A 22,203-nucleotide genomic window follows, 5' to 3' on the forward strand; every position below is an offset into this window, starting at 1 on the left:
TTTGCTCTATTACCAAATCAATGTTCAAATGATATTTTAGGATTATTTATTTTCCTCAATATAAGAAAAATGTCAAGATTTATTTCCCATGTTTCTTAAATGTCAGAAGAAATTGACCAGAGGCTGGAGGACTCTCTGTGCCTGGTCTTTGGCAGTGCTGGGCAAGAGGCGAAACACCAAGCCCTTGGTTCGGACTGTACATTGTGCTTCTGTGCCTGGTGTAACTTGGTGTGGCTGTGCAGCTGGGCCCTTGCTTCTCCAGGCTAGCATCTCTGGGCTAGCAGAGATGAGGCCTGTGGGAATGGGATGAGTCAAATAGGTATAGGAAGGTTGTTTCTGAAAGTTGAGTAGGAGGAACTGGTTAGACTAGACCTCAGACAAGCTATGGGTGAGAAGTGGGAAGGTATCAGTCCTACGGAAAGACAAGACTCAAGAACAGTGCTGGGTGAGGGAACAAGAGTAGGCGGAGGGTGGATCATTGAGTAGGGGCGATGGGAGCCCAGAGTGTAGTGACGAGGCGAGCAGGCCTGCTTTTTATCCCGCCTGGCTCTCTGCCGCCTGGCTAGGTTATGCCCCGAAATAACTACACACAAACTGTATTCATTTAAACACTGCCTGGCCCATTAGCCCAGCCTCTTATTGTCTAATTCTCACATCTTGCTTTAACCCATATTTAGTAATCTGTGTAGCACCACAAGTGGTGTCTTACCCGGAAAGATTCAGCATGTCTGACCTGGCGGCTGACTCCTCGCGTCTGACCCAGAGAGGAGAGGCATGGCGATTGTCTGACTAACTTTCCAGCATTCTGTTCTGTCTACTCCACCAAACTAAGGGCTGGCCTATCAAATGGGCCAAGGCAGTTTCTTTATTAACCAATGAAATCATCAGATAGATAGAAGACACACCTACATCACCAGAGTAGGCAGAGGGTGGATCATTGAGTAGGGGCGGTGGGAGCCCAGAGTAGGTAGAGGATGGGCATCATTGAATAGGCTTTGATGGGAACTGTTCATACAGTAATCTAGTTTGCCCAGCAGATAGAACAGCTTTTGCTAGTGGCATCTGAACTTCAGGCCCTGGAGGAATATGTGAGCTCAGAAGTTGGCCTTATCCTTAAGGAGCTCACTGTCTACTAGAGAAGACAGGCAGAATGCAGCTTAGGAGAGGACAAGGTAGAAGGCTCCGGAAAGCAGTATGTATGTATACATGTATGTGAGTGCCCATCTGGAGGCATGGCCAGGGTTGGCCAAGCAGAAGGGACATAGTATTAGAATGGCAATATGAGTTAGGGCAGAGCATGAAGGACTTTGTGTAGTACTAATAGTTGAACTTTGTCCTGTAACCTTTGAGAAATCCCAAAGGTGTTTAAAGCTGGGGGTGTCATGGTAAGGTGGCCTTTTAGAAGGCTTTTTGGAAGCAGAGAATGAAGTGTATATGAGAAGAGACCAGATGGGAGGCAGAGAGCAGTAGGAGTGGCCTGACTTTGAACAGCAATGGAGTAGGGAGAGGAGGCCAAGGTCAGTAGGTGTGGAGTAGACAGGACTTGATAACTGCTGGGTTGAAGAATTGGGGTAAGATGGATTTTTACATGGACCCCAAGGAATTATGACTCTGAGAGTGAAGAAAGGACCATGAGAAAGCCAGCCTCCAGTAGGTAGGTGATGGGCATGGAGCAGGGCTGCCCAGCAAGGTGTGGAGGAGCAAAGCCCTGGAGATCTCCTCTTTCAACTTTAAATCTTTGAAATAATTGTGAGTGTGACAGGCCTCTGGCATGCACATGAAATGCAGGCAGCGGAGGGGTGGTTTAGCACTGGTGGCTCCAGCCAGCATGGAGAGCAGCCTCACTGACCTTCCTACTGGTATTTTGAGTCACTAGCCTGAGATTTTTCTCTCTGGCTAAAGCTGTACTTAGATAACATCTTTATTGTAGATATTGTATGATATTTTTGGTGTAAAGATATCTTTTTTCCTGACAGCTTCACTTTTGATACTTACAGAAACAAAGTTAGAAGATTCCCTGTGCAGTTTCCGCTCTGGAACAGATAGCCCTGTCCTTAATCTCAGAGACTACAACTATGTTTCAAAATGAGCTCAAGCTCTTGACTGCAGCCCTACAGTTACAGCGGGAAACAGTGCAGATACGGAAAATTCTAGAAGCTGGTGGTTTGGCAGGGCCCTTTGAGTGAGGGAACAAGTTCCCTGTGACCCTCCCACCACCACTCCCCAGCTGGGGTAATTCTGGGCAGCTCTGAAATCTTTGCTAAGAGGTTAGATTTAGGAACAAGTTCCCTGTGACCCTCCCACCACCACTCCCCAGCTGGGGTAATTCTGGGCAGCTCTGAAATCTTTGCTAAGAGGTTAGATTTAGGAAATGCAGTTAGAAACATGCTGATTTTATATTTCAGTGTTTACATTTACTATTAGTGTTCTTGTAGAGTAGGTTCTAGGTGTTTCCTGACAACTGAGAAGTACCACTGAGACACTTACTGAGTTAGAAGTGGTCATGCAGAGGACCTTGTAAGTTTAGCTGCTTCAGATGTTCTGAGATTGGAATCCAGAGGTGCTGGGCTGAAGGCAGGGTTGGTAGGCAGGGTATAAAACACACTTTCTTTCAAGAGCAAGCATTGACGAGTAGTGTAATACACAATATCTGATATTCTCAGAGAGCACGTTGTTTTGTTCACTTAAGCTGTGTATTGATAGTAGGTGGTTTAAAATTCAAAATTCAGGCATAGAAGATTGTTGAGTGAGAAAGAGCCCCTGGGGAATTGGCAGGCCCCAAGGTAGTGTAGTCTGCAGCGCAGATACACATAATGTGAGCAGATCTTGCTGGGCTGTATGGTCTTCATGGTCAAATGCCCAGAAAGCATGATTTGAGGAACCATTTGTATATGGTCATATGAACATGAAGTAGCCTAAGGGTAGGTTCTAAGACCTGGTGTCAGGCAATGGAAGTCTTCTTAAGACTGGCTTGGAAATGCCAAACCTGGTTCTGGGAATCTATTTCAGGCCTGATGGTGTGTACTTTCGTGGTTTAATTGAGATGACTAGGAGGTCACCCTCAGCTAGTTCCCTACCATCAGATTAATGTAACTCCCAGATAATTTTTCTTTTTTCTTATAATTATTTGTGTGTGTGTTATTTTCAAGGGTAGGATATATGAAATAAGCCACTATGGTATTTTTACCACACCTGAAACACTAGTTCTAATTTCTTAATATCAAATGTCTACTCATTGTCAGTGTTTCTCTGCACATGCTGTAATATGTGTGTGTGTGTGTGTGTGTGTGTGTACATGTGTGCATGTGTGTATGGAGGCCAGGAGTGGACACCAGGTATCTTCCTCAGTTACTTTTTATATTTGGAGCCAGCTCTCTTTGAGCCTGGAACTGCCAGATTCTGCCACACTGGCTGGCCAGCGAGTCCATGGTTGCCCCTGTTTTCTCTTCTCAGGCCTGGGGTTGCAGGAATGCTCTGTTCTGCTTGGCCTTTTACACGGATCCCCGGGTTCTGACTCAAGGCCTCTCATACTCATGCAACAAGCACTCGGAGCTGTTTCCTAGACCCAGTGTGTTACAAGTTTTAGAATTTTTTCCCCCATGTTAACGGAGGTCTAGGTGGCTAGCACATCATTAATATATCTTTTTAATATATGGATTTCCTTCTTTCTGCTCTTCATAATTCATTCTTGTTATAAGAAAGCAGTACCTACTGTCGCTTTATCAGCTGGAATTACGGATGCTCTCTGCTGATGGTTTGCCATGGTCCTTGCTGTTACATTTCCTGGTGGTTCAGCTCAGATCAGAGGAGGTCCTTTGGGTGAGAACAAGACTGTGGAGCAGCCGTGGTGTACTGTACTGTAGGCAGGACTGTGGAGCAGCGGTGGTGTACTGTACTGTAGACAGGACTGTGGAGCGGTGGTGTACTGTAGACAGGACTGTGGAGCAGTGGTGGTGTACTGGTCTACCAGCCAGGGCCATTTTGCTGGGGCTAGGTGACTAGCCATGGTGTTCACAGAGTTGAGTCACTAACTCACCAGGGATGAAAGTACAATGCTATTTTAATTCTGTCTTTTCTTCTACAAATAGGTTTAGGATTCCTCTAAAGGGGAAACTTCCATTTAGATGCCCTGAAGTAGCTGTTAGAGAGGAGATATGGGATGTGTGTTTCATTTGCTTTTTTTTTTTTTTTTTTTTTTTAGGGTATCTCACAATGTGGCAGCTGGCCTTCCCCATCACCAGGGCTTTAAGAGAAGGGACAAGCTTAAGGAGAGAGCCAGGAAGATAGAAGTTACAGTCTTTTGCAATCAGCCCCAGGTTACTTGGGCTGTCTGTGTTCTAGTCATTGGAAGTGACTCTCCAAGGTCAACCTACAGCAAGGGGAGGGGAGCTCAGAGGGTGTGAGCACTGGGACCATCCCCAGTTGTTTGGGGACTTGCCTTCCCTCAGGCCTAATGATCTGTAGTAGCCCTGCTTTCTTGGGAAGGTTTAGGTATTTAGATTGATTAATTTCTTTAAGAAGCCCTGAGTTCTTTTTCTGGCAAATAGTGTTTAGAGCCTATTCTTTGACCAGATGATTCTAGATCTTTTCAGTAGGCAGGACTAGGGAGTTATGTATCCCTTATCTGAAATGTTGGGGAATTAGATGGGTTTCAGACTTTAGATTGTTTGAGATATTGAAATGTTAGCATCTACAGAGTGAAATAGCTTGCAAGTTGGACCTGAGACTAATCATGAGAGTCACTTAAAGGTAGTTTTGTATAATATTTTCATGTGTGCCTGTCACATGAGGTCAAGTGTGAAACTGTCTCTTGTGGCATCATGTCAGGGTTCATGAAACTTTCTATTTTGGATTTTAGATTTTCAATTAGGAATGTGCATCCTATATTTTTTCCTCTCACTTCCTCTTTCTCTCATTCTTTTTCTTCTTCTCCTTATCCTCCTCTCCCTCTTTTTCTTCCTATCCCTCTCTCCCTCTCCCCATCCCTTTATTTCTTTAAACTTAGGTTATAGTTCATGCTGTTATTTCCCATTCAGAATTCATATCTCATCCAGCTTGTGTTTGTGTCCATTTTTAATCTACTAGGTCTACTGGCAGTAGCTCCCAGTGATACAAGCATAAGTATTCATGAATTACCTCACACTATACAAATACAAATCTTAGAATGACCAGCAGAGATAACTGATTCTGTCACATTGTGTAGTCAGAATCCTCCATGCCCTATGGAAATGTTCGTCCACTGTGGTACAAAGTTTGATTCATTATTCTCCACTTCTTTTAAATTTTAGATTGTTTAAACAAGTTTATTTTGCATTCTTTAATATTCAGAGAAATCTTGCTCTTGCTATTGCCCTTCTCTCCAATTTTCTTCTTTATCCATATGTAGCCTTTTGAAAAAAACTAAAGTTGTCCTTTTGCTTTCTACATACAAGTAATATCATTGTACATACATTCTCTTTGGACTTGGGATGGGATTTTGTCCCTAAGCCTATTATAAGTTAAGAATATAATAAATCAAAATTATCTGGGTATATTTAACCTACAGAGCCTTCTAGTTTGTTAATACAGTACAATGTGTTGTGTATACCATAGGGTATCTGTGATTCCTCTCGTGATTTCATGGTCAGCTGGCATCCATATCTTACTGCTGCTGCTGCCGCCTGGCATCACTGGAGAGTACTGGATTATATATCACTAGCCTAGGAAATGATGAAACTTCAGAACTGAAGTTAGAATTAGTGCTGAATGTCTATTACTTTCTCTCCAGAGTATAAAATGCTAAAATCAGATCATAAAAGGTGAAGACTGCCTGTGTGCTTTACTCTGCCCTGCATTCTACTTAAATCACGTGTCCTGGCAACCATGCCACAGTGTTGTCCAGAGATGCTTTTCACTCCTTTTTATTGGCATGTCATTCTTCAATATAGGTAAACAATATTTTTTTCTTGTTGAGATGTGTTCTCTCTATATAGCCAGGCTGTCCTTGAATTCATGGTCTTCCTGCTGGGATTACAGACCCTTGCTACCTAATATGTAGAGCTGTTCTAGAGAACTATGCTATTCAGAATTTCCCTGACTTCCTGATTATTGCTTTGTAAGAAGTGCAATTCCCAATGGATCTAACAAGATGGTCAGAGGAGGGGCAGAGCCCTGGCTGCTCCTGGGAGCAGCCCACGGTGTGGCCATCCCAGCTTTTGACTTGGTTTTCATCCAGGCTGGTAGGGCTGCCTTCTGCACGCTCAGCCCTTCACGATGCCTGGCATTTTTGTTGCTGGCTTGTCTTACAGTTAGAAACTCTTCCAGATTTTGACAGCACATTTTTGTTAGTCATAGTTTCTGATGGTGGCATCTATGTCATGTGTCTTAATGTTTATAGCCTTAGCAAGGATTTGGGACCAGTGCTATCTGGGATTACTTTTCAGATGTTATTTAAAATCAAAGATCCTTGTGTGAAAAGCAGATGAAACGGGTTTATTTCAAAATAATCTTTTGTCTCTTAACCCATACTACTTTATTTATGTTTCAGAGAAAAGGACCTGGAAGCCAAGTTTATCATTCAAATGGAGAAAAGCAAAACGACAATCACAAACTTAAAGGCAAGTGATGACCCTGCCCTGCTGTAGTTCTGAGAGCTCCACACTTGCCTCCTGGAAGGGCGGTACAGATGACTGAAGCACCTGACCCTTCTGTACCCCGAGTTGACTACCCTAACTCGGTGCAGTTAGCAGCGTCTGCTGAGGCTCAGTTCTGAAGCTGAAGCAGTGGTCTGGTCCTGGTGCCTTTTCTGCCCTGGTTTTATCTGACCTGAACGTCAAACTCAGGCTGTTTCCCTGCTCTGTGAGCTCCTATGCTAGACAAGGACCTGGCATTTCTATCCTACATTCCAGTCTGATAGTTGTCTGTATTCTGTGATGTGCTGGACACATCTTGAGACAGGATTTGTTTATTTTGATAACAGGATTTCAGGTAACCCAGGCTGTCCTCAAACATGGATTGCTGTGGGACAATGGTCTGTACCCTGTCACTTGTATTTTAAATAAATGCTGATTGGCCAGTAGCCAGGCAGGAAGTATAGGTGGGGTGATCAGGCAGGAAGTAGAGGCAGCGCAACAAGAATTCTGGGAAGAGGGAAGTTTCAGTCTGCAGTTGTCACCCAGACAGAGAGGAAGCCAGTACAGAGCAAGCAAGATGTGACTGCCTCACTGAAAAAAGTACCAAGCCACGTGATTAACATAGACAAAAATTATGGGCTAATATAAGTTATAACAATTAATGAGAAGCCTGAGCTACTAGGTCAACCAGTTTATAATTAATATCGTCCTCTGTGTGTTTCTTTGGGACTTAATGACTGCGGGAACCAGGCAAGATAGGAAACCACAGTCAACAATGGATGAATATGACCTTGAACTTTTGATTCTCCTGCCCCATCTCCTCAGTGCTAGGATTGTATATGTGTACCATGTCATACCTGGTTTATGCAATGCTAGTGATCAAACCCAGGTCCTCATGCATGCTAGGCAGACACTCTTAACAACTGAACTATATCCCCTTTTCTTTGTTTTGATTTTTTAAATGAGAATCCATCATGTATCTCGATCTTTGATGATCTGACAACTGTTGTTTATTATTAGCTGAAAGCAATGAAAGCTTAAAAAGGAAGCGATAAAACTGCATACTTTCTGGAAAAAATAGATGAAAAAACTTCACAATCTTTCAAAATGGTAAATTCTTCATTTTTCCTTTAAAATATACTATTTATTTTATTAGCACACTGGATAAGGATCTTGAATACTTTTCACTCAAGGAGGGAGCAAGGTTATACAAGTAACACAGAAGACATCATGTGCTTTTAGGGCTTAGTGCCCTTCAGTGTGGAGGTAATAGTTTCTGAGGTCTACTGCTCCATGGCCAAGTGCACTATGAATTGTTTCTATAACTCATGGTCCCAAGCAGTGGCTACTCTTAAGATTGCTTTCTAAGTAGTACAACTCGATCCCCAGAAACAGGAATGGGAATAGTACTACTTTCCCAGGGAGCATGTGTTGGGGTGTGGGTGTCCCTTTGCTTGAGGAGTTCTGTACTAGAATGCTTTCCTTCCATACTTATCAGAGTCTTCAGCACAACATGACTCTCTCTGGCCTAGCCGGAGCCTTTTTTCTTTGACTTCCGTCATCTTCTCAGGCTGGTTCAGTTCTGTCTACCTCCTTCCTGTAGCGACCTTTTCTTTGCTTCATGCATCTGTGTGCTCATAGTGTTTTGGCTGAATCCTTTTTGCACGTATATCATGGAATCTATTTTCCTTGATTATTCTGTTGCTTTTTGTGTTTTATACATATTTCTTTATATGATAATTGAGTAACTAGAGTAGATGTCAAATCTATCTGTCTATCTATCTATCTATCTATCTATCTATCTATCTATCATCTTCCATCCATCATTTGTCTATCTTTAAAATATAATCCACTGTGTCCAGTTTGTACTGCCTCTATGCTCATGGTTGTGGGACCACTGGAACATGATCTACCTACCAGGGGCTATACCATTAAAGGAAATAGACATCCATCCATCAACTGTTGATAGCTCCTAAAGAACCCTTCATCCTCCTGGGTGGGATGTTGATGGGCTTGATCTTGTGCAGGTCTTAACAGCTAGCTATAGCTGTGTGAATACAGTGGTCTGGTCCTGTCCTGTTTAGAAGACATTGTTTCACCCAACCTCCGGCTCTTAAAATCTTTCTGTGCTTTTTCTGTAATGGTCATTGAATCTTCTGAGGAGGGCATGTGGTATAGATATCCCATTTGGAGTATGAGTACCCCATAGATACCTTTTCTCTGTGTGTTGTTGACCGGTTGTGAGTTCCTGTGTTAATCACCATTCACTGAACAAAGAAGGTTCTCTGAAGATATCCGATAACCAAACTAATTTGTGGATATAAAAATATAAATTTAGAAGATAGTTTGATAGTGTGTACACTTAGCAAAAGTGATAGTAGTAGGTTTTACCCCTAGGGTCTGTGAGCACACTAACTTGGGGTTCATGTCCAGCTTTATTATACCAGCCATGCATTTCCTTCTGTGGAGTGGCCTTAAATCCTATCAGTGGTTGGTTACCTCCATAACATTTGTGCCACTATTGTACCTATGGGAAATGCTCATTTTTAATATACTGTTGTTTTCATTGATTTTTTAAAATAATTTGTTTTAAAAAACAGTCAATTATTAAAAAGTATACTGTTCATTGAAGCTATTTAGCATTATGTCCAAGGTATAAGGTTCTGGGAACATATGAATGGTTTGTGGGCTTAATTTAAACTCAGAGGATGGAACATCTGTAATAGCCTCAATATATCTTAGGAGAGCTCTCATTCAGAAAAGAGGGGGAAATTATTTCTAGATGGATTATTAGGGAAGCTTCATGGAAGAGGAGACATCTGACTTGAAGTTTTCAAGAGGCTACCAAATGACACAGCTCCAGAGGGCACTGCTTTTGCTAGAATCAGTGTCCAGCACCTTTGAAGTTGTATAATGTCCAGCTTTGAGGGAATCATCGTAGAGGAAACAGTCAAAGAGTCATGCAAAATAAGCAGACAGAGTCTGATTGGGCATTGTGTTCATGTAAGATAATTATATTAGTAAAGACTGTAGCTGATGGTTATAATAAAGATCCTGGACTTCTTATGTTGTATTTATTTATTTTATTAATTCTTTAGGGAGACTAATGGGAATTAAGTGTTGATTAGTGTATATGTGCTGCAAACATTAATCATTTTATGCTTTTTTTAGTCACAGATTTTGTCTCGTAGTTTGGATTGCTTGTTAAATGACATTACACTTATATTATTGTTATTACCACCTCATTTTCTTACTATTATTGTCAAAATTGTCTTTCTAGATACCAGAAGGCGGAACTGGTGACTCAGGCAGAGAACGGACCAAGACCTTCACTTATGACTTCTCTTTTTATTCTGCTGACATTAAGAGTCCAGATTATGTTTCACAAGAAATGGTACAGTATGACAATCTCAAAATTTTCTTTTCTTTTTTTTTTTAAATCAGGAAAAACAGTCTTGCCCTAAAGCACTTAAAAGAAATATACTATTTTTTGCCTAATTTAATTTATATAAAATTAGCATTTGGTAACGTAGCTTTTTTTCTTTTTTTTTGTGTGTGTATGTCATTTTTTATTATTATTGCATTTATTGAGCTATACATTTTTCTTTCCTCTTCTCCCTTCCTTTCCCCTCCACTTCAACCCTCTCCCAAGGTCCCCATGCTCCCAATTTATTCAGGAGATCATGTCTTTTTCTACTTCCCATGTAGATTAGATTCATGTATGTCTCTCTTAGGGTCCTCATTGTTGTTCTCTGGGATTGTGAATTTAGGCTGGTTTTCTTTGCTTTACGTCTAAAAGCCAGTTATGAGTGAGTACATATAATATTTGTCTTTCTGGGTCTGGGTTACCTCACTCAATATGATGTTTTCTAGATCCATCCATTTGCCCGCAAATTTCAAGATGTCGTTATTTTTCTTTTCTGCTCTTTAGTTCTCTATTGTGTAATTGTACCACATTTTCCTTATCCATTCTTTGGTCGAGGGGCATTTAGGTTGTTTCCAGGTTCTGGCTATAACAAACAATGCTGCTATGAACATAGTTGAGCACATGTCCTTGTGATACAATTGAGCATCCTTTGAGTATATACCCAAAAGTGGTATTGCTGAGTTTTGAGGAAGGTTGTTTCCTAATTTTTTGAGAAATTGCCATACTGATATCCAAAGAGGCTATACCAGCTTGTACTCCCACCAGAAATAGAAAAGTGTTCCCTTTACCCCACATTGTCTCCAGCATAAGTTGTCACCCATGTTTTTGATCTTGCCCATTCTTATAGATGTAAGATGGAATCTCAGAGTTGTTTTGATTTGCATTTCTCTGATGGCTAAGGATGTTGTAACTCAGCTTTTTAATTATCAATGGAAATGTTTATATAATTCCGATAATTCAATCTTCTAAATTTTTTTTTTGTTTTACCATTTTGAGTGTGATGATCATAACTGGAATGGTTTCAGAACTGTAACATTGATCTCATTGTGAAAGATTCAGATGCAACATTTGATGTTGGGAATGTGACATTTGTATATTTAAGTCTTGCAAATAAACCCTTTAGCCTTGAGTCCTCCAGGGGTCAGAGCATAGGAAATAAATATCAAACCAAAGCCACATTTTGTCTGCTTTTGTGAATTGTTACAAGCTATAGAAAGAATTCTAGAAGGGGTGCTTTTCCAGAATGTACAACCGAGAATGATGCTAGTATTTGCTCAAGAAACAAATAGAGATGTGGTCCACACAGGTGAGAACAAGGTACTCTCAGATGAACTTCAAGACACTGATTGTGACATTTCATTAGAGTAGAAAGACAAACATATACTCCTGGGTGGGCAAAAGCAGGACATTGGAACAGAGCTGAGGGCACACTAACACAGGTGGAAGAACATGGGCTTCAATGCTAATTGAAGTACTGTCTTCTCAGTGCTCCCTTACATATCATAGGTACTTATTTCAGCTCTTTTTATGTTAACATGAATGTTCTTGACCTTGGTTGTAGTCCTAAAAACTAGAGCATGAAAGCACTAGTGGGGTTTTGCATCAGAGTTAGTGGTATTGCCTGGGAACATGTAAGAATGTAAAATCTCAAAATCACCACTACCACTAACCCCTGCCTGCATGTTGGGATTAGATGTGAGCCACCACACCCAACTCAGAATCATCTATCTATCTATCTATCTATCTATCTATCTATCTATCTATCTATCTATCTACCTACCTATACATACACACACACACATATATATAATATAACCATCTATACATACATACACATATATGGATATGTATCTATCCATATATACATACATATACATGTATGTATATATGAAAATAGATGATTCTCTATATATGGATATTTATCTATATGTATATATATGGATAGATGATTCTGTCTGTCTATATCTGTCTGTCTGTCTATCTATCTATCTATCTATCTATCTATCTATCTATCTATCTATCTATCTATCTCTATATCTTTTGGGCAAGATCTGCAGTGTTTTGAATGTACTTTTACATTCAAGAATGTATCTGGTTTAGAAATGGTTTGTGGAGGAGAGCCTGACCTTTAGAGGTAATGCAGTTGTTGAGGTTGGAGTACTGCAGTGATTGTATCTAGAAGCAGTGGATTCACACATCAGTAATGGGGAAGGGAGAATTAAAGTGTAGAAAAAGGAGTTAAGACAAACTGATATTTGGGTTTGTCTTGAGTCAGACATGCTTAATATTTTATTGTGTTAAAGCCTCCAAAGAACCAAATAAGGTGAATTTTGACTTCAGTTTTCTTTGTCAGGACGTTCAGTGAACTTTAGGAACTTATTCAGGTTCATAAGCAGACTGCCATTCACTAGGGTGAGAGCTGAGTGTGGTGCTGATGTGAGGGGAGGTGGGGTTACCATTAGAGGTGGGAAGAGAGGACAGCCTCCTATCACACCAATAAATGAAGGATGATGAGTGAGAGAGTGAGGATGACTTTGGGATCAAGGTGGCTGGTCTGTCTACACTGACAGTGGGGAGTCTGGCATAGAAGACTGTGGTTGTGGGACCCAGATTGATGCTCTGTTGCACATATGAGAAGTAAGTGACAGGAACTAGAATTTTAAGGGGAAAACCAATTTATTGTAGTGATCTCCAGAATGTCTTCAAACATAGGATGAATGAAAAGCCTTGAAGAATCTTCATTTTTAACCTACTTAATGAACCTTTGGATATCCTTGTTTTACTTGAATTTGAAGTCTTTGGGAACAGTGGGCTACACAGAGGGATGGAGAGCTTTGTGTGACCACAGGACCTGGCTGGGAAATGTTTGCTGACCAAATGACCTACTTTGCAAATGGTTAATTTGTGGGAGCAGGTGATAACTTCCTGGGCCGTACAGTGATCAGGGTGAGGGATGTAAAAACAAATGTAGCTCTTGCCCCTGGAGGCTAACATCCAATCTTCAGAGTTTAAAGAGAGAGCTAGATTGTGCAAAACTTTCTGCCCACAAGGAAAATGCCACGCTTCATTTCTTCTTGGTGCTACAGGAACTCTTCCAGAGAGCAACCTGGATTGTTCTGTGGAATTTCTAAAGTACACACTACTAAGCCATGCTAATAAGCCATCAGAGATGCAGGAAGAGCAGTTATCTGTAAGCCAGAAAGACATCCCCTCTCACTCTTCATGTCAGCCCTCATGTGAAGATCTCAGCCTTGTCTCCACAGCTCTCGAGGCTGCTGGTGGGGGTGAGGTAAGCAGAGTGGTCATGAAGCCAGCACAGTGCTCGCCGTTCCTGTCTTTCCTCTTATGCTTTAGTCAGTTAAATTTAAAAGTATATTGAGAAAATATATCATGTCCACAAATATAAAGTTTCCTTTGAGTCTAAAAACAAGCCATCATTTTAGAATTAGGAAAAAAAATCAATGAGCAATTTAAACCCACAGTCTTGTAAATTAAAGACCATTAAATACGGTCTTAATTTTCTTAATGGTTCTTCAAAACTCCAACGGGAGGCTTTGATCTTTCTCATACCCCTTACTTTTTAATTCACCCTGGAGAAACTTGAAAGCAATAATCTCCCAGTTGCCAGGCTTGCTAGTCGTGCCTTTGTTTCAGCAGTGCCCTCTTGTGGCTGATTCCTCACTGGCAAGGCCCTGGGAGAGCTTGGGTCACCTTTGAAAGGAGCTTAAAACATTTCCACACATAGCAAGGCAGATTGAGGTAACTGGGCTAGTGAGGGTTTGGTGCTAATGGACTCATCCATCTCTTGAATATGACCTCCCATTTGATATGGTAGCAGATGCCAAATCAGTGGGTGGTGGGAGTGTGCCAGGGGAGCCTCTGGAGAAGATGACAGTGCCTGTTTCTGTATTCCTGTCTGTCCATGATGGGTGGGTTGGTTGGTGCTGAGGCTGTGTTAGACCTGGTGTCACCTGCAGACCTACCTGTTCTCCATCTGTCCTACCATTGCACCTACTGGGGCTCATGAGTCTGTCAGAAAGCCACCCACTTATAAACAGAGTAATAACATAGGACTGTCCTTGGTTTGGTTCAAGGCCTCTGGTTTCTGGTACACCATCATTGATCTTCACCCAAACTCCCTTGGGATAACCTGCTGCCACTCTTGTGTTTATCATTCCACAGGACCAGTCCCTTCACAAGCTCCAGCAGGTCTTAGTTGGGGTAGTTGTTAGGGTGGGCCAACCCAAGACCTGGTGTGGTCCTGGGTGGTAGCTGATCAGTCCTGGCCACTGGGGGCATCCCACTGGGGGCGGAGCCAGCTCCCCTACTGCCAAGTCAGCAGGTGAGGTTATCCCTGGTCTGTGGTGAGGGGTGGGGCCATCTCTCCCAAGGGTAGAGATCAGTTCTCCCATGGAGCTCTGGGCCAGCTTTCCCAGGGCCAGTGAAGGACAGGGCCAGGTTGTGGAGACATTTGAGTTTGGTTTAACTGTTTTCTGTGATTTATTTGTCTAAGTTATGAGAAATGCCCCTTTCTTATTTTCTGGATTGCCAGTGGAAGACTTTCTGTTTTTGCTCCAATCTGACAGAATTAGAGAAATAGAATTTTTACCTGTAGTTCATATGTATTAGTGAAAGGAGACCCAAGCCCGTGATCTGGATCCCTAAGTCTCCCTGAGATTATAGCTTCACAGAAGTTTGGGGATACATCCTTCCAGCCAGCACCAGGGTCTGGTGAATTTAGAGGATGTGGCCATGGCTCTGTAAGGAGGTGCAGCCTCAGGTCTGCCACTCACTGGCCAGGGTTTGATCTGACCTTCCCCGCCAGCTTCCTCATCTGAGGGGTTGTGAGCATTGTCCCCGTTGAATTACTACATGAACCTGTGACAGTGCCCATGCCCAAGAAATGTGAGCTGCTGTCACGGCTGTGTATTGAATAAGTCCTTAGACTCTGACAATACAATCAGAAAATAACAGTGTCTAAAGCTGAAATGGGTAAAAATGAACCGAGAATAGGTGGCTGTAGTCATTTGTAGAAGAACTTCAGTTGAAATTATAGTTAGCAAAGTTTTACTGATGTATCTGAAGGAATTGCAAACAGGATGGAGGGAGAAAGCCCGAGTCCATTTAGCTGTATTGTTATTACACTGTGTGTGGCAGCTGAACTGTCCGCAGACTTTGCTGTGATCAGGGATACAATATTCACTTGAGAAGTTTTGCAGTGTACTGATTCCTGTGTTCACACAGAGAGTCATATTTCACTGGACGGAGTTGCTGGCCTGGCCACTGGGACTCTTGAGAGCTCTCCAGGTAATTTCATGGCCACCATAGCCTAGGATTTGCTGCCCTGCGTAGTTTTGGGGAAATAGCTTTCTGGGTCTCCTGGTTTCAGAGAGCTCATCGCTGTGGGAGTCCCCATCTTGTACTGTGGTCATCCCACTTGCTCACTTTGTCCCAGCTCTGGCATCTCAAGCTGCAAAAATGCCCTTCCTTTTCGTAGCAGAGATGTTTGAGGGGGCCTTGATGTGCTGGACTTAGAGGACATTGAGACATTACCAAATTGGGGCACTCACATGTTAATCTGTCTCGTTTACGTTAGCTGTGCTCCTGGGGCATTTATGCTTCATCCTCTACCCCCAAACAGCAGTTAAGTGGGGTCTGGGACAGAAACCCAGGTTGTGGATGTGCCCCACTTGCCTCCCCTCCATGTCTACAAGTATTTGAACAAGTATCTAAACAGAAAGCACACCAGGACCTAGTAATGAGAGAGCCCGCGTTCACCACCCTGTCCCCAGCACTCTGCCACCCCAGGTCTCCTCCAGATTCATCTTGAGGAACAAACATTGGCCCTGAGATATGAAGACTTTGATTTGGCAGGATTCAGACAATAATTTCTGGCTACTGTGACTTTTAGGTTTTGAATATTAATTTCTGGAGGCTCGGATAAGATGAATAGCTTTACACAATGTGCAGTTCTGAATTTTAACATCTCGTGTTAAAATCTTTGCTTCTAGACACAATTGCCACTTGGCCTTGTTTACATTTCTATTTCAGAAATAATTTGCTAACTTAAGTAGGAAAAAGGATGGTGTGCTTTTTGCTTGCTTGGAGAGTTTACTTTTGATTAAAAACTGGGGTGCATACATATTCTGTTGTTACAGCTTGGCAGTGATTTATTTTTATGCTGTAATCTCTAAAGATGAAAGTAACATTCAAGAATATTGTCAACACTGCAGGGACTTTTATTAAAATCCACAGTACTTGCATTCTTTGTGTTAATATATATGCATATATATTTTTTCTTTTAGGTTTTCAAAACTCTGGGCACAGATGTCGTGAAATCTGCCTTTGAAGGTTATAATGCTTGTGTCTTTGCATATGGGCAAACTGGATCCGGAAAGTCCTACACTATGATGGGAAATTCCGTATGTTGTTTAGTTGTTTATGTGCTGTATGGGAAGGAAATTTCTTGTTATCTTTCTTTGGAGCGATAAAATTATCTCTTATCTACTAGGTTTGCATCAACTCTTCCTGTTCTGATCTTCCTTTAGTAATAAGATAAAACTCAGTATTAAGTTGAACTAAATTTCCTTGGAGAGATTTGAAATTAGAAATAGTTTTACGTTATAAGCACGAATAATGGGTGCAAATCCCAGTTCGTTTCTCCTTTTAAAGGCCTTATAATCTTATCAAGAAAGTAATTTATTCTTCTTTTCTGCCAGCATAACAGTTTGAATAAAATTACCAAAGTCTGTTCTTTTTAAAATTATTCAGAACTTTTCCCTAAGAATAGTGTAAAAAGGAAAATCTAACTTTTTGATGGAAAGGTGTTACATAAGTCCAGCAAATGCATGAGAAGTTGGCATTGCAAAGCCCTCATGGCTTACATGTTATAAGCACATGTAAACTAATGGCCACTGTGTTGTATTTGCCCCAGAACGTGGAGAAGTTACATGTAGATACAGTGAATTTGGACATCATGGCATGTACTTGTAATCCCAGTTTTTTGGGAGGCTAATGTAGGATGATTGCAGACTTCAGACCAGCCCGATGAGTTTAGGAACTGGGAATGCAGCTTCATAGCTCAGGGGTAGAACTTCTACACAGCTCAAGGCCATGACTGGGTCTCTAACAACACACCAAACAAACAAACAAACAAAAAAAGCAAAAACAACCCACAAAATGTACTTAAGACTTATACAGTGATGCATATTTATTTATTTTTTCCTGCAGCAGCAAAAACTCTGCCATTTTGAGCAAAATGCTCAAAGTGGCCAAACCTGTGGACTGTTCTAAATGTAGACACTGTGAGTGGCTTTAGGGCCCCTTTCCAGCAGGCACAGTGGTATCTTCAGTGCTCAAGATTTGGTGGTCATGAAAGCATGGTATTGGAGGGGAACAGATCTATAGGACATTATTTCAGTGACTGGAACCTGGCTTCTCAAATACAGACTTCATGTTTACATGGGAAATATGGCATTGAGCTGTATGCTTTGCTGGAAGGCAGGAAGAACAAGGGGAGAGAGAGAGAGAGAGAGAGAGAGAGAGAGAGAGAGAGAGAGAGAGAGAGAGAGAGAGAGAGAGAGAGAGAGAGAGAGAGAGAACACCTCAAATTTCCCATTTCACTTTAATCACCATTTTTCTCTTCTTGATTTCCTGCTGAACTTTAGGGAAAAAAACTCTAAAAATGAAATTTGCCTGTCAGTTTTCCACTAGCTACTTTATATAAGACTTTACAGAGCACTCCTAAGTGGCAGGTGCTTTTCTCTGCCCTTGTAGATAAGTACAGCCTCCGTATCCTACTTATGTATATAAAGTAAGAATGAGAACTTGTGGTGGGAGTATCAGTTTTCCCTGGTAGCAGCTTGTACCAATGGAATGGTAGGTACAAAGGGAAAAATACCTTAAGCAGTGCCCATGGTAGTTCTTAAATTCTTTGAGGGGGAGTTGAGTGGAGGTAGGAAAGGACTGCCCAAGAATGCACGGGTGCTTTGAGGTCTGAGTTTCCTAGTGAGAGCATTTTGCCTGATACACAGTGTCTTGGTTTGGGTACTGTTACTATGATGAAACAGCAAGGCCAAAAGCATGTTGGGGGGCAGGGTTTATTTGGATTACACTTCCACATTGCCAGAAGCCAGGACAGGAACTCAAGCAGGGCAGGAAACTGGAGGCAAGAGCTGATGGGGAGTCCATGGAGGAATGCTGCTTACTGGTTTGCTTCCCATGGATTGTTCAGCTTGATTTCTTATAGGACCTAGCACCACCAGCCCAGGGTTGGCCCCACCCACAATGGACTGGGCTCTCCCCCCATCACTAATTAAGAAAATAACCCTTGTCTGCTTAGAGCCTGATCTTATGGAGGCATTTTCTCAATTGATGCTCCTTCCTCTCAGATTACTCTAGTTGGTGTTAAATTACATAGAACTAGGCAGCCCACAGAGTGTTGCTTGCAGCCTGCTTGTACATACTGAACTATGATTATATACCCACATCGCTTGGTGATATGGTAGATTTGCTCTTCCTAAGAGAAATCATGCAGGGATTGGTTCTACCAAAGGAAGCCTGTCTTCCATAGTTTAACATTCTTCTGCCACCTACATTTTAAGATGCCTATCCGGAGGATTCTTTAAAGCTTTTTTTTGGTATGTATTATCCCTGCTTCCTTTTACTTAACCAGATATTTTTAAGATTTATTCTATATTATAAACTATATTCTTTGGTAGAGAACAAGTCTCCTTATCCTTCAAACCAGTGTTAGTTGGTTTAACATCAAACAAACATGTATTCTCCCGTTCATAGCAGTTAGAAATTAGAAGACATTATCCTTTCATTTCAAAGTAAGAAGCAGTCCTATAGGGGCTCTTGTGGAAGGTTTGGGGTTATCACCCAGGCTGCTAGAGTCCATGTCTAGTTTGCATGATGGTTGTGACACCTTCGTCTCCATTTCAGGGCGATTCTGGTTTAATACCTCGGATCTGTGAAGCGCTCTTCAGTCGGATCAGTGAAACCACCAGATGGGATGAAGCCTCTTTCAGGACAGAAGTCAGGTAGGGCCTCTACCTGAGGTATAAAGGTTGGAGGGCCCCAGGCTGCTTGTCTTGTGCAGAGGTCTTGGAGAGGGAAGGGTGAGGCTGCAGACTGCTGAGGAATAGCCTGCCCCCTCCTCACCTGAACTTAATGTTAGTTAGGAGAAGAACTAAGACCACTTGGGCACGATTTGGGTGTGAAGTAGCATTGCTTGATGGAAGCTTTGGCATTTATTCTATGTTTATCTCAAGTGGAGCGAGCCCTTGACTTTCGTGAGTGCATGCAGTCGTCTCACTCCTGGCTAAGCCATATCTGTGTTCCTCACTGTGTCACCCTCACGTCAGTCAGGGTCACAGAGTACCTCTCCCTTTCTGTCGCTGAGTCTCTCCAGTGTCCACTGGGACTCTGGACAAGTTATTGAAAGTCTCCTGGACCTCTCTTGTCATATCTGTAAAGTGGGGTGATGAAGTACCCACCTTTGGGCCATTACAAGGACTCAGTGACATGCTTCTTGTAAAGCACACAGCAGAGGCCTATGGGGCTGCTGTCGCCATGTGGGTTGTGCTCGTTATTAATAGTGTCTTAAAAACATTGTTTTTCTAAAATTTGTTCTATTTAAAATTTTTAGCTACTTAGAAATTTACAACGAACGCGTGAGAGACCTACTTAGGCGGAAGTCATCTAAAACCTTCAATTTAAGAGTCCGTGAGCATCCCAAAGAAGGGCCTTACGTTGAGGGTAAGAAGGAAGTTTCTTGTCTTCATACACTCCCCTGCTCTCCCTTGGGAGGCTGTAAAAATGAAAAGTACAAAACTGTGGTGATGGTAAGAATTTAAACAAACAGTTGTTTACTTTTGGAATTTTATTAGCGTAAAGGTGACTGGAGCTGCCCCTTTCCACCATTCGTTCTGTGAATCTGTACTTCACTAGGTATTCACTAGGTTATTTTGTGAGGTCTATGCATCATTTCCTTTGGCCGAAAAAACTGTCTGGAAATTAGTTTTCCCGTCCACACCCACCACCGCAACCTGGAGATCTGTGTGTCTCAGTGGTGATGCCTTTTACTACAATAGGTACTTTCCCTCACCTTATGGTGGTGGGCGGAAGAAGGTAGTCTCAGGCCTTTTGTTTGTCAGAAGAGTTCCCATAGATGGTCTGTCTTGGTTCTTGGCATCTGTGTTATGATAGGATAACGATGGTGGACTGAGCACCTACCTCTACAGTGTTAGGCAGGGTCTGGCAGACAGTGAATGAATCCACCCTTTAGATAAAATAAGAAACACATTTCACTGAGTGTAGTACAAGGGCTCTGCAGGCTAAGAAACAGCTAGCAAAGCACATGGATGTGCTGTGGAGGTTGCCATTTAGAAGTACTTTTATGGTTTGGATGAGTTTCTCTGTGTGCACTTTCTTAGCATGTAATGTATGCCATATGAAGGAATTCAGTTCATCCTGGGTTAAGTGCAGGTCTGGGAGGTTAGCATGAGCCTCTGTGCATATAACTTTCAGTTGTGTATCCTGTGTCATGCAATTAATAGCCATGCAAACCAGGGCCATGTACTTAAGGTCAGTCTTGGTTAAAGGATCTGGGCACCATTTCTGGGATGGAGCTCTGTGGTGTTAAGTTACGGCATTCCTATGTGAGTACTTTGGGGTTCCTGGGCCATGATTGTAAAAATTCATTAACGTTCTGGTCTCTTCCTAGTGGCCCTTCCCCCAACACTAACTGAGGCACAGCCAGTCATGAAAGTGTTGCATGTAATGTGGTGCAGAGAACTGGCCCTTGCCAGGCTGGCTGTGACAGTTAATCTTTTTATCAATTCTATGGGATTTTTGAATTACCATGAAAACAAATCTCTGGGCATGTTTGTGAGGAATTATGTAGATTTCTTTAGTTGAGATAGGATAGCTTCACCCTAATGTGGGTAGCACCAGTCCATGTTTTAGGGACCCAGACTGAATAAAGTTGAACACAAGCATTCACGGTTCTTGGCCTCCTGATTATGGACACAATGTGACTAGTGACTAGGTGCTTCCTAGTTCTGCCGCTATGCCCTCCCCACTGTGGTTGACATGTGTGTCTCCCCTTTAACTGTGATCCAAGATAACCCTTTCCTCCATTAAGTCATGTTGCCAGGTATTTTTGATCACAGCAGTGAGAGGAGTAACAAATACACAAGGTTTCAGGTCATGCATGTTAGGAGGCTAGATTTGCTTTCCCTAAGGGAGCTGTGTAACAGCTGGGAAGTAACCTAATTGCTAATGGAATCATGCTTTCTTATGGTATTATTCATGAAGCATGTTTCCTTGCTGTGGCTAGGGACTTCCCAGCAGTAGGGTGGGGAAATCTATCTTTACTAGCAGAAGGCTGTAGAGCACCTGCTGATTGGTTGCCCCTGAGTTGTGATCTTTCCAAGAACTGCTTGCTCAGTTCCAGTAAACTGAAATTGAGACATGGTCTCTGGCAGGGCTACTAGGAGCCTGGTCTGGCTCCCTGGCCCTCTCACATAGGTTTGAGGATGTACCTCTTTCAGCCCCCCCACCCCCCTTTTTTTTTAACCTTGAGGTCTTCAGTTTGCCAACAGGACCCCATCTGTATTTTAAGTTTCCATTTGCATTTAAGCTTTATTTTTCTTAAGAAAGGTGTGCAGCTCTGTGTGTGTGTGTGTGTGTGTGTGTGTGTGTGTGTGTGTGTTGGGGGCGTTAGAGAATACCTATTGCTTTCAGTCTAACATGAGCTTTATACTTTTCCTTTAATTATTATACCAGATGTTAAAACATATAAAGCTGATATATGAAGAAACAGAATAAACAGGGTAAAAACATCTGGATCTATTGATCGCTATACTTATGATTCTTATACATTTTTTAAATAATGCATTAGTCAAACTTTGGGGAGTATAGATTATAAATTATCTGAAAAGAAAAATAAAGTGTCATCACTCAACTTTTATACCAAAACATTTGAAAAATAAGTTGAGGATTTACATGTGAAACACTAAATAATGACATGATCACAGGTACTGTTTTTTTTTTCTCCAGAATGTTAGAGAAAGGTTTTTTTTTTTTCTTTTTTTCAAAATTTGATCCAGAAGCCATAGAAGAGTAATTTTTTTTTTCTCAATGGTGCTAGGAATTAGA

General features: G+C 41.9%; 1 protein-coding gene across 2 annotated transcripts in view; it reads left to right on the forward strand.

Moving 5' to 3' along the window:
- The window catches only part of Kif16b (kinesin family member 16B), a 248,663-nt gene that overhangs the window by 32,114 nt on the left and 194,346 nt on the right, over positions 1-22,203 (forward strand). For both annotated transcript variants that reach the window (XM_038329839.1, XM_038329838.1), the window contains exons 2-6: positions 6,527-6,596; positions 9,892-10,005; positions 16,344-16,460; positions 18,985-19,082; positions 19,691-19,800. In XM_038329839.1, coding sequence (XP_038185767.1) covers positions 6,527-6,596; positions 9,892-10,005; positions 16,344-16,460; positions 18,985-19,082; positions 19,691-19,800 — 509 coding nt within the window. The remainder of the gene's footprint in view (positions 1-6,526; positions 6,597-9,891; positions 10,006-16,343; positions 16,461-18,984; positions 19,083-19,690; positions 19,801-22,203) is intronic.

Source organism: Arvicola amphibius, chromosome 5 (genome assembly GCF_903992535.2).
Source record: "Arvicola amphibius chromosome 5, mArvAmp1.2, whole genome shotgun sequence".
NCBI classification, from domain to species: Eukaryota; Metazoa; Chordata; class Mammalia; order Rodentia; family Cricetidae; genus Arvicola; species Arvicola amphibius.